General features: G+C 34.0%; 1 protein-coding gene across 1 annotated transcript; it reads left to right on the forward strand.

Annotated features, from left to right (window-relative positions):
- The first annotated feature begins 1,876 nt into the window (after positions 1-1,876).
- On the forward strand, positions 1,877-9,617 carry Nxph2 (neurexophilin 2). The gene is made up of 3 exons (XM_052184669.1): positions 1,877-1,977; positions 4,568-4,598; positions 8,874-9,617. Exons 1-3 carry the CDS (start codon positions 1,877-1,879, stop codon positions 9,606-9,608), a joined length of 867 nt encoding a protein of 288 aa, XP_052040629.1. The 3' UTR covers positions 9,609-9,617.
- Positions 9,618-13,131: the final 3,514 nt, after the last annotated feature.

Here is a 13,131-nt window from a genome sequence, read left to right on the forward strand (position 1 = left end):
TACAATTGAATGTGAACCTCCACAGCTTTGACATTTTGATTCAGAACACCTATTTGAACCAGACCGTGTATATTGAGTTTTAGTAATGTTTGCATGCACTTAATTTTGGTCTGTGGTTATTTAATTTGTTTTAACCTTTTATAACAAATTTTATACAAATTTTTAAAATTCATAAACATTTTTATCATGAGAGTTTCATCGACCTCTAGTCTAGATTTTGACTTTATTGCTAGGAAGATTACAAATATGGGGAAATGATTGATATCTTGGGTTGAAACGATGGATTTCTAATTTGTTCTTAATTTATCATGTGTGACAGAACTCTGAATTCAATTATTCATTAATTAGTTCTTTGCAAGCTTATGAACTTACATAATCACTTAGAGATAGTGTTTAGTAGGAGACATGAGGTTCTGCATTGGACATGGAAGAAACAATCTTATTGAAGACCTTTTGCTAAAGATTCCTTTCTAAGCATTCTTTTCTTTGTCTTTAAAACTAACAAAGCAATGAGATATAAATGAGAAAATTTGAGTTTCAGGTCACACACTTATGGAAGGGTAATATTGATGATAACTAAATGGTTGCTTTACCAAAAACATCATGTTGCTTCTCTGTGTTCAATGTTATCTATATGCAATTGGGACAGAATTGTGGCATGTTTATTCATTCTGATTCTCCTCACTTTTATTTCTTAAGGAAGTCACATACATTTGAACAAAAGTCTGCTTTATCTTTGCAAATTTATTTTGAAAAATATATTTTACAAAAAAAAATCAGTGAATTGCCATTTATATTTATTAGTGGTTGTGGTTGTTTGAATATGAATGGTCCTTATGAGCTCAGGCTTATTATAAGCTCAGACTCATATATTTGACTATTCCATAATTAGGGAGTGCCACTATTAGAATGTCCTTGCTCATACATGTGAGTCACTTTGTTTGGCTTTGAGATTTTAAAAACCTACCCCTTCTCCTTGCTCTCACTCTTCTTTCTGCCTATCAATCTAAATGTAGAACTCTTGGCTTTCTCCAGCCACATCTCTGCCTGCATGCCTTTATGCTTCCTGCCATGAACTAAATCTCTGATCCTGTAGACCAGCCTAAACTAAATGTTTTCCTTTTAAGTGTTGCCTTGGTTTTGGTGAGTCTTTACTGCAATAGAATACTAAGAGAGTGAGTAGCCTCAGAAACACCACATCAGCTTTTTCAGTAGTAAGGGTAAGGTCTCAAAAGTTACTGAGTTCTACTGCATGTTCTAAAATTTATCAGAATTAGATAATATTGTAAAATACTTCCCATTGTATTGGGCTTAATTTTTATAGGTTTGCAAGAACACTCAAACAACAAAACCTGTCACTTAGATTGAACAAATCACTGCATCAATAGATATATTCTAAAAAACAGTTCAAGAATGTGTGTAATATACAACAAACATGTAAAAGGAAAAAAGGACATACCGTTTCTGATAGCAACGACTGTTTTTCCATACTTGTGTTCCATTGTATTTTTGAATAAAAATGTAAGTTATTTCTATTAATAGTGTCTAAATTGATAGAAGATTATAAACATATAAAATTTTAGGGGTGAAATTTTGTTTGTGAGTAAATATGCTTGCTACAAATCCTGATTCAATACTTGAATCCAATTCTTTAAGAACTACATGGTAGACTGAAACAACTCCTCCAAACTGATCTCTGACATCCAAGTCCATTTGTGCATACACACACACACACACACACACACACACATGCACACACAGAGTTTAAGCAGTTTAATATGGTAGATATCTAATACAGTTTAATTTTTTCCCAAGTGAGCTAACAATATTCTCTTAAGAATTGACACCATCTAATGAAAATGGCAATAGCAGACACATGAAGAACTCTTCTGAGGAGGTGGTTATGGTTATTGAAGAAACTCCCAAAATATTACAGATTATTGCTGTAGCTTTTGGTTGGTCCTCCGGAGATGAAAGGTAATCCTTAGGCTGAAAATATCATGCACTTCTGATAGATCCCAGAGGTCTCTGAGCAGGAACTAACTCAAATAAAAGTTAATCCTCAGTACTAATTTTTATGATACTTTTTGGTATCAAAAGAGGGAGGAAAACAAGAGTCTTATACACCTATGATGTCTATGAAACATAACAACATACAGCATAGCATGATAACCTTCAGGCTACAGTATTGATACACATATCCTGGCATTAACCAAAAGAAATATGATTGGCCTTAAGAAATACTTCACAAGAGGGAAATAATATGTGATACTGAAAACCTAGCCACCTACCTAGGGCTAGTGAATTCACGTAGGATCTTGGAGGAGATCCTACAATGACTATTTTAATGAAACAGCATAATACATAACTACATTATAAATATGTGTCCTTATAACCAACAGTAAGTATAATCCTAACCCCTTATCAAAGAAATTTCTCTTTGCAACAGATGAAGACTGCTATAGAAAATGACAACCAATCAAAGTACAGAATTGTGAAATCCAGGCCCAGTGGATACCTCTGCAAAATAACTCCTGCATTTATGTTTCAGGAATGATAGTAGGTGAAGAAATAATGTAAGATCAGAGAGTTTTCTATGACATTATATCTCCTATTAATATAAGAAGGTAAACCACAAAATCTCACAAGTATGACTTCCTAAACTGAGCTGAGCATGACCTGAACAACAACAATAACAGTAGATATATAATGGGTGAAGAAGAGTTCACAAGGCCTCATTCCCACTCAAGAAACTATAAGAAAGGAAGGAATGGTGAAAGTGAGAGAGCTGGTCTTCCCAAATTAGTAGTAGTTATCTAATTCCATATGGTAAACCCTAAAAAACATACAAATGAGTAACATACAGATTGAGTAGGTTCACTTTATGTAGTCATGAGTGTGTGTGTGTGTGTGTGTGTGTGTGTGTGTGTGTGTGTGTGTGTGTTTGGGTGTGCTTGGGTCTCTGTGTGTCTATGTATGTATAACAACAGTTAATGAAAAATGGGTCATAGTAGATCAATGGAAGAGAACTGAAGACCCAGAAATGAACCCACACACTTATGATCACTTGATCTTTGACAAAGGAGCGACAACCATCCAGTGCAAAAACAGATAGCCTTTTCAACAAATGGTTCTGATTCAACTAGAGGTCAGCATGTAAAAGAATGCAAATTGATCCATTCTTATCTCCTTGTACTAAGCTCAAGTCCAAGTGGATCAAGAATCTCCACATAAAACCAAACACACTGAAACTAATAGAAAAGAAACTGGGGAAGACCCTTGAGGACATGGGCACAGGAGAAAATTTCCTAAACAGAACACCAGTAGCTTATGCTCTAAGATTAAGAATCGACAAATGGGACCTCATAAACCTACAAAGTTTCTGTAAGGCAAAGGACATTGTCAAAAGGACAAAATGGAAAACAACAAATTGGGAAAAGATCTTTACCAACACTACATCCAACAGAGGGCTTATATCTAAGATATACAAAGAATTCAAGAAGGTAGACTCCAGAAAGCCAAATATTCCCCTTAAAAATGGGGTACAGAACTAAACAAAGAATTTTCACCTGAGGAATATCGAATGGCTGAGAAGCACCTAAAGAAATGTTCAACATCCTTAGTCATCATGGAAATGCAAATCAAAACAACCCTGAGATTTCACCTCACACCAGTCAGAATGGTTAAGATCAAAAATTCAGGAGAAAACAGGTGCTGGCAAGGATGTCGAGAAAGAGGAATACTCCTCCACTGCTGGTGGGATTGTAAGCTTGTACTATCACTCTGGAAATCAGTCTGGTCGTTCCTCAGAAAACGGGGAATAATATTTCCAGAGGACCCCGCTATACTATTCCTGGGCATATACCCAGAGGATTTCCCAGCATGCATTAAGGATACATGCTCTACTATGTTCATACCAGCCCTATTTATAATAGCTAGAAGGTGAAAAGAACCCAGATGTCCCTCAACAGAGAAATGGATACAGAAAATGTGGTATATATACACAATGCAGTACTATTCAGTCATTAGAAACAATGAATTCATGAAATTCGTAGACAAAAGGATGGAACTGGAGAACATCATCCTAAGTGAGGTAACACAGTCTCAAAAGAACACTCATGGTATGCATTCACTGATAAACGGATATTAGCCTAGAAGCTTGGAATGCCCAGACACAATTCACAAATCAAATGATGTCCAAGAAGAAGGAAGGAGTGGCCTCTGGTCCTTGAAAGGCTCATTGCAGCAGTGTAGGGGAATAGCAGGACAGGGAAGTGGGAAGGGGTGGATTGGGGAACAGGGGGAGGGAAGAGGGTTTATGGGACTTTCAGGGAGTGGGGATCCAGGAAAGGGAAAAATCACTTGAAATATAAATAAAGAGTATATCTAATAAAAAATGGTACATAAATTACAAATAGAACAAGGAGTAGTATATTAGGGGGTATGTAGGTAGGAAATGGAAGAGGGAAATGTAATTATATTACTATCTCAAAGGTAAAAGGAGATATGAATCAATAAAATCCTTAAAAAATTACTGACATATATGTGAATGTTCATGTGTTTTCAGGAAGCCTGAAGGCAGCATCAGAGTCTTGGAGGTGAAGATAATGGCATTTATTTTGAGAGATCTGACAGGTTCTGGAAGCTGAGACCAGGGCCTCTTTAGTAGCAACAAATACTTTCAACCACTGAGCTCTTTCTCCAGGCGTATTTTTTAAAAATAATAACAATAGAGGTACAAAAAACATCTTAAAAGTGGGTCAGAAGGAATACGGCACATGCAAGATAGGAAGGCAAGCAAATATGAGAAAAGAAGTTTTGAAGCTGTACCACTTTGAGTCTAGATCAGGAAGTAAAGGAACAGATAATAGAGAGGGGACGTTCTTCAAGTAGCAAGTGTATTTGAAATATTTTCTAAGTAAGGCAACACTCACAATGTACTGGACACAAGTGAAAGTAGGCAACAATATTCTGAATGAATAGGAGAGAAACTGGGCTTTTTATGAGCCTGTGTAATCTCGACCTTTCCAGAGGGGTGTTGAGTCCAAATGTGTCATTTGACACGGGTTTTTCAGTTCTCAGGAAACTAAGTTAACACTGGAGCTAGCATAATAAAGTTCATGGCTATTACTATTGATTTATATACATTATAAACAAGAGTATTTAAAATAATCTAATTCAAAATTAAAAGCCTATAATTACAATATAAGAGATATATTTTGATCCCAAAATCCTAAATCTTTTTTGTGGGGAGCATATCATTTTTCATACAACAGGGATAGAATGAATGAAATCAGATATGGTGGCACATGCCTATAATAGCAAAAATAGAAGGCATACAGTCAGGAACCTCATGAATCTGAGGACAACTTGGATACAAACTATAGAATTCTACCTCAAAATAAATAAGAAAAAAAGAGCTAAAAATATAGGTCAGTGTTAAAATTCTTGCCCATCATATGCAAGATCCTGGACCCAGGCAATCCAAACTTGTCATGCTAATCCATCCATCCTGAATGCATGAACTAAAGAGACAAATATTGATGGGAATAAAAGAAAGAGAATGTGTATTTAATGTGGCTACATTGGGAAGAAGGAAATAATAAACAGGTCTACAGATCCCTTCAAGTCTGTCTGGGACACTGATAATATGATTTAGGTTTAAATAGAGAGAAAAGGGTATACATAACTAATTCAGTCTCCATCAAGATGTCCTGCTGTCTATCATTGTCTCTGTTCTTATCACTTTTGAAGAAAGGTGGTCTGATAACTTTATAAGAACTGTGTGAAATATCTTCCTAGAGGACAATTTTATCCCCTGAATGACAACAGGCTTCAGCTTTTCTCTTTCCCATCATGAGATTCCTAAGGAAATTTTTATTTATCTGGGATTTAAAAAAAATAGTTTCTTAGCTAATTAGAGTAGAACATGTATCTTCTTTTAGAATAACTTTATGCCTGCCAAGATGGTGCTAGAAGTTATCAATTCAGTATGTGCATATATGTTGAATACCAGCTTTGGTAAGTCATGGTAAATTGAAGAAGGGTGTAGAGTCAGTGATTGATCACTCAGCAGACCTTTCTCTGGGGGATTAAGGGTTGATTCACTGAGGTCAGTGAATGTTTCCATAGGACTATCAAAATCTTTGTGGCTGGTGGAAAAAAAGACAAATGATCTCACACACACACACACACACACACACACAAACCACACGTGCTTGATGGATGAAACAAGGCTACATGCAACAACTTCACAAATTACACATACATACACTTATGCATAAATACATACATACATACATACATACGTACATGCATACAAATTCACAGACTGGATATCTACAACTTTACATACATACACATGAATACATTTAGTGGATGGAGGAAATCTTCAACAACTTTATTTTTTGCCCATAGCTTATATATCCTAGAAAAATATTTCAAGCATTACAAAAGTACAGTGTGGTTACATTATATTAAGTGATCAACTACAGTTAGTAAATGTAGAAAAACATGTTTATCAATACCCTTACATGAATAAACATTATGCTGTGCAGGCAAAACAACAGCAACACAAAAACAACAAATTATTCCCAAGAACCTACAACCTACATATATTCATAACTAAGTAACTTCTTATAGATTACCAAATATAAACAGCAAGGTAATTTTTTTCAGTCTGTTTCTCTTAGTAGGCTAGAATTTGCAGTATAAAGGAAGGATCAATTATTTTATTATAGATTTTTAAAAGTAATCTTATAAAAAAAATCTTAAGAAAATCACAAATCTAAACGTTTATATAAAATCATTTATTTCTACTTTAAATCTTCAGGGTATACATCTACTCATGAACAATTTTTATTAAATTATACAAGAAAGCTGAGGGTAAAGATGGGTACAAAAATCATTTATCACCTTGATCATCAGCCCAGCTATAGCAAGAAAGATGTGTCAGTTGGTGTTAGTCAGGCTATTGTTTTTGTTCCCTGACCATAAGAATCATCCCATGCTCAAAAATCAAAAGTGTGCCTTTCTTAACTACAAATTATTATCTAAGATCTTCTACATCAAAGACAATAGCAAAACACCTTAACCTAACTTTAACAGTCATTGCTAACAAGCTACATCTGTAAGTTCTTTCAGAGTTTAATGGATGAATAATAAATCTGTTTCAGCAGCAATGTTTGAAAAAGATCCATCATTATTACTGTAAGCACCAATGTGATTGTCTAATAAGTGGCTTGAACCCCCCCTTAGAATCTTCATACAAGTCATAGTATGAAAGATGGCAGCAAGTGGAGCAAATCTTGACAACAGCAAGAAGTCCTCAGGACACATTGTTCTCAGGGTTCTACTTTTCCAAGGTACACCCATCGTGATTGTGATAACAGGTGGATTGCATCTGTTCTTCCATTCCTCTTGCACAACCTAAGAACATGTAGAATAGAAGTGAGTTCTCATAAAAGTAAATATTGTGTTATATCGAATAAACTTTAATATAGCTTATATATATATATATATATATATATATATATATATATATATATATATATATATATATATATATATATTGATTAAAAGTCTTTGAAGACCAGGTTCACAGTGATTCTGAGACTACATAGGTCCCATGGCAAGTTTCTGTTAGAACTTAAACTTTTGAATTTTGAGACTTCACATTCAGAATTTCAGACATCACCTTTCAAATTAGACTGTGATTAGAAATTATGAAATCAGACTATTTTCAGTCCATGCTATATTTATTTTGAAATTTTGTTAAAATAATAGTATTAAGGATAATACAAAGCTAGTTTTGACAAATGTTTTAGAAGTTTGAAAAGACTGGAAAAACAGTGTATGTTTCCAACCTCACTTAATGCCTCCTCCTCTTCATCATGCTGATAGTTTTCTGTAGTCTCACTACAGTAGTCGTTTTGTACCATTAAGACAAGAGACTATATATCTCCCAAGAACTTCCATTTTCCAGACCCTATAACTGATTCATAAATATTCATTTAAAGTAACAGTTTTATATATGTAATAATATTTCCCCTCAAAATCCATATTGACATAACTAAATGATTTGCGGCAATCATAAAGACTTATGCTAAACCAGTAAAGAGTGGCAATAGTTTGAACCAAAAGATTTGACTCCTACAAAATAGACATGTAGTTCTTTCTTAGCAATTCTATGTAGCTAATAACATATAATATATTTTGCATATTTATATGTGTGGATAATTAAATTATATTAGGCTATAAAGTCTATAAATCAATTTATAGCTTTTCAGATTATTTTTCTCTTAATGTAATGCAACTAAATACAAAATTATATGTTTTCATCTAAAATTATCATGAAAAAAATCAAATAGTAATCATTTTTGTTATAGATTTTGAGATTATAATGAAAACTGAAGTTTTATATATTGACTCTGAATAAAATGATACCATAATTTTTCTTTCTAAATATATTTGAAAGATTTATCAATATCTTATATTTAGCTGGCATATAGATCCTTGGTTAAAAAAACTTTGGTATTTATAAATTTATCTATTTAAAAGAACTAATACTCATAAATACAATGGTTCGGCATGAGGGCCAAAAAACACTACTTGAGCCAATCTGCAAAATAAAAAGTTGAGGATAGGAAGAACAAGTTGATGTGCTTCATTTTAACCTCACGATTTAGCATTCTTTAGAATTTGTTAGCATTTTACACTGATTGAATTAAATGTTCTTATCATTATATTGTTGAACATAACTGTTTGTTAACTGATTCTTGGAATCTAAATCATTTCATTTCCTTTCGCCTTACTATTCAATGTTTATATTCAAACCCTGTCCCAATGTATATATATTTTTTCTTCTCCTACAGCTATTTTGTGACAGTGAAGAAGTGATACACACTTCAGAGAATGTGGACTGGGAAGACAGAACTGTTCCTGGAACATTGGTTGGAAATGTGGTCCATTCAAGGATTACCAGTCCTCTGCGTCTATTTGTTAAACAGCCTCCAGGCCCAAAGACAGCATATGCAGACAACGTAAAAAACTTTTGGGATTGGCTGACAAACAGAACAGAAATTCAGGAGCAACTAGCAAGAACTAAAAGACGGCCAATAGTGAAGACAGGAAAATTTAAGAAAATGTTTGGGTGGGGTGACTTCCAATCTAACATTAAAACTGTCAAACTTAACCTGCTCATCACAGGAAAAATTGTCGATCATGGAAATGGAACATTCAGTGTTTACTTCCGACACAATTCTACAGGCCTGGGCAATGTTTCAGTAAGCTTGGTACCTCCCTCTAAAGTAGTAGAATTTGAAATATCCACCCAGTCTACCTTGGAGACTAAAGAATCCAAATCTTTTAACTGCCATATTGAGTATGAAAAAATAGATCGGGCAAAGAAGACTGCTTTGTGCAATTTTGACCCATCCAAAATCTGCTACCAGGAGCAGACTCAGAGTCATGTATCGTGGTTATGTTCCAAACCATTTAAGGTCATCTGCATTCACATTGCCTTTTACAGTGTTGATTATAAACTTGTACAAAAGGTTTGTCCTGACTACAATTACCATAGTGAAACACCATTCTTATCTTCTGGATAAATTTTTCTCAGTAAAAGAAATGAAATATTCATGTCACTTTACCTAGAATGCCATAAAACAGGCCCAACTTTCCATGGGGGAAAAAAAACCCTTCTATTTCTGGCAGTGGACTATAATTCCTTGTCCAGATTTCAAATTAAAAAAAAAAATGTTAAGTGCATTTGTTTTGGTGACAAGTACCCTGATCTGAAAAGTTAAACTGGTTGTGAAACCATCCTTTTCATGTAAGATGAATGAAAATGTTGCTTCTCTGTAAGAAGCATCAGCAGGAGCCATGTATAAAGGGAGAAATAAAATTGTACAAGGAATAAGCCCGCCTTCAAAATGTTTTGGAAGGTTTGCTTAGAAAGAGTAGGTTCAGTAAAGTAACTGAAAAGATGATACTTAAGAGATGGATTGTGATTCTGGTGTTGAACCCTTTTTAAAAATTACTATCTCTTGGTGCTGATTTTAATAGCTGCAATGCCTCAAGAGAATCAAACACAGTAACAAACTGAGCAGTCTATGGAAAAAGTGCCTTAAGCACTTTACTATCATGATTCATATTTGAGTAGTATTGGAACATACCACTTGGCTATTAGATAAGCAAATGTGGGTCTAAGTCAACTCAACAACAATGAAGATGTTATTTTTAGACACTTCAATGCTGTAGGATTATTTTTAAATTCTTATACATATTAAAGTTTAGGACTCCAATCCCTTTATTTAATAGTACAATTTTATATATACATTTGTGGAACAATTTTAAAAATGAAAGAAAGTATTTCTGGGCATAAAATTCCACAGTCACAGGCTCATTGTGTGGCTTCAGATTAGTTTTGTGTGTGTGTGTTTAAGTAATCACCAGAATGGGATTAAGAATGCTGTGTGGAAATGAGTTACATTTGAATATTTACAATACTGATATTTACAATGCTGGTATCGCTGAGCTTTTAAGATTACTCTGTGTCCTCATCTTTGAGACTAGTTGAATAGTCATCTTCATGATGTATCTTGATACTGTATGATAAAAGGAACAGATAAAGGGGAAAAGACTAATAGGACTCAAGACTTGTGGTTATTATCTAGTAGATATTAACTTCTATCTCATCTGTACAATGTTAAACAAGTAAAATGTTCAAATAGGACTCATGGAAGGTAAGTCCTAACAAACAAATGTGCTCTGACCACATTGTTCAGAAAGCCCACATCTCTGTTCTCTACTTTACATCCCTATTCTGTTCTTTTTCTGGAAATATCTAGAGTGTCTTATTTTGTCTTTTGTAAGGTTGTGCCAGGATTGTATATGGTAGTCCATTATTAATATTTCTACTTTAAGACCATTGATTTTGTTGTTGGTAAATAATATTTTGAGACATTTTCTTATGTTCATCTATAAACATCAATAAATACTATTTAGTTTAAAATATATGTGAGCATATATACTAAGGATTCTCTGTATGCAAATGAAGTATTGTGCATTTTTATGTAAATAAAATAATTTGCAAGTTCTTCACATAACTCTAGTTAGCTGTTTTTTTAAGTTTTTCCTTGCTTTTTCCTCAGTTTTCTCTCTTTCTTTCTCTTTCTCTCTTCCTCTTTCTTTCTCTCTCTTCCTCTCTTTCTCTCTTTCTCTCTCAGAGTATGTGTGTATGTGAATGTCAATAAAAATATTGAGAATATCTTTGTATATACTTAAAGTAGGACAGGAAGCTATGAAGATTGTAGAAGAAATGGTAACTGAAGAAAAGCAAATAGCAAGTAACAAAAACCCAGGAGGTGCAGCTGATGTTCTGATTGTGTCATCCAAAACATAAACTTAGATTTTAAATTATCCAAGCTCCAAATGTTGAGAGGTATAAATATTTCTATGCAAAGATATAAATTGAAAAATCAATTTTTACAATTTTTTAATTTAAGCATGATTTGGGATTTTTTGAAGTTTCCCATGAGCATATTTTCAAAGTATTGTAGATTGTATGCCAGAACTATTTCTAAGTCATAACTTCATTTCAAACTACATGATCATCAGTGATGGCACTTGGCACAGTATCAGTCAAACTCTATTTCAATATATAAATGCACACATTCCTATTAAAAAACATTGCTGATTTTTAGCCCTGATTTAAGTAAATGGACATTAATATGAGCAAGTATCTTTGTTTTTATATTTTTATTAGATATTTTCTTTATTTATATTTCAAATGCTATCCACTGTCCTCCTTTCCCCTCTGACAAACCCCTATACCATCCCACCTCCCCCTGTTCACTAACCCACCCACTTCTCCTTCCCTTACCTGGCATTCTCCTTCCCTGGGGTAATGAACTTCCAGGGTCAAAGGGACTCTCTTCTAATTGATGTGCAACCAGGCCATCCTCTACTAACTATGTGACTGGAGTCATGGGTCCCTCCATGTGTACTCTTTGGTTGGTGGTTAAGTCCCTGAGAGCTCTGGGATTACTGGTTAGTTCATATTGTTGTTCCTCCTATGGGGCTGCTGTAAACCCCTTAAACTCCTTGGCTCCTTTATCTAGCTCGTCCATTGGTGACCCTGTATAAGGAATTTTCTGATGCAATTACAAACTGTACAAAAATTAAGAAATAAATGCTTTTAAAATTTAGTGTTAAACTAGAAGACAAGCTAATATCAAATATGAAGTATGTAGCATAAGAATACTTCAAAAAGGGCACTGTTAGCTGTCATCTCTATCGTGTTGAAAAGAAGCAAGTAATATTACATCTCCAAAAGAGCAAAAAAAAAAAAAAAAAGCAGCAAGTCTAGCTAAAATGCCTCTCAACTGATTCCTAAGTAGACAGATAACTCAACAAATATTTACAATAGATGTATAAAAGTCATGACCCAAAGGATTGGAATTATCATAAATTGGCATTCAAAATATTCTCCCTATAAAATCTTTAGGATTATCATTTCCCTATGAGTTCAGAATTTTTAAAAACTGAAAATATAGAAAAAGTCACAATGGGATACTACTCAGCAATTAGAAACAATGAATTCACAAAATTTTTAGGCAAATGGTTTGATCTGGAAAATATAATCCTAAGTGAGGTAACCCAGTCATAAAAGAATACACATGGAATGCAATCTCTGATAAGTGCATATTAATTAGCCCAGAAGCCCTGAAGACCCAAGGCACAAATTGCATAACAAATGACTCCCATTAAGAAGTATGGAGAAGGTCCTGATCCTGGAAAGGATTGATCTAGCTTTGGAGGGAAATATAAGGACAGAGAAAAAAAGGAGGGAGGTGATTGGAGAATGGATGGAGAGAAGAAGGTTTATGGGACATATGGGGAGGGGGGATCTGGGAAAGGGGAAATCATTTGGAATGTAAACAAAGAATATAGAAAATAAAAATATTAAAAATAAGAAAAAGTCAAAATGGAGCCATTTTATCCAATGATGCACCTGAATAGCAATTAGTATCAATAGAACATTTCATGTGAAGAAGGTTTAAAATTTATCAGAAACTATTTTATAAAAATGGCTAATTGTCTGTAATAATATTATTGCAAAAAATCTCT

Source organism: Apodemus sylvaticus, chromosome 5, assembly GCF_947179515.1.
Source record: "Apodemus sylvaticus chromosome 5, mApoSyl1.1, whole genome shotgun sequence".
Lineage (NCBI taxonomy): Eukaryota > Metazoa > Chordata > Mammalia > Rodentia > Muridae > Apodemus > Apodemus sylvaticus.

Bases quoted from the DNA above. Each gene is read 5' to 3' on its own strand.
- Nxph2 (XM_052184669.1), top strand. From the start codon at position 1,877: ATGAAGAACTCTTCTGAGGAGGTGGTTATGGTTATTGAAGAAACTCCC. The intron at 1,978-4,567 runs GTAATCCTTAGG...ATGTGTTTTCAG, and splicing joins TGGTCCTCCGGAGATGAAAG to GAAGCCTGAAGGCAGCATCA. The intron at 4,599-8,873 runs GTGAAGATAATG...CTTCTCCTACAG, and splicing joins GCAGCATCAGAGTCTTGGAG to CTATTTTGTGACAGTGAAGA.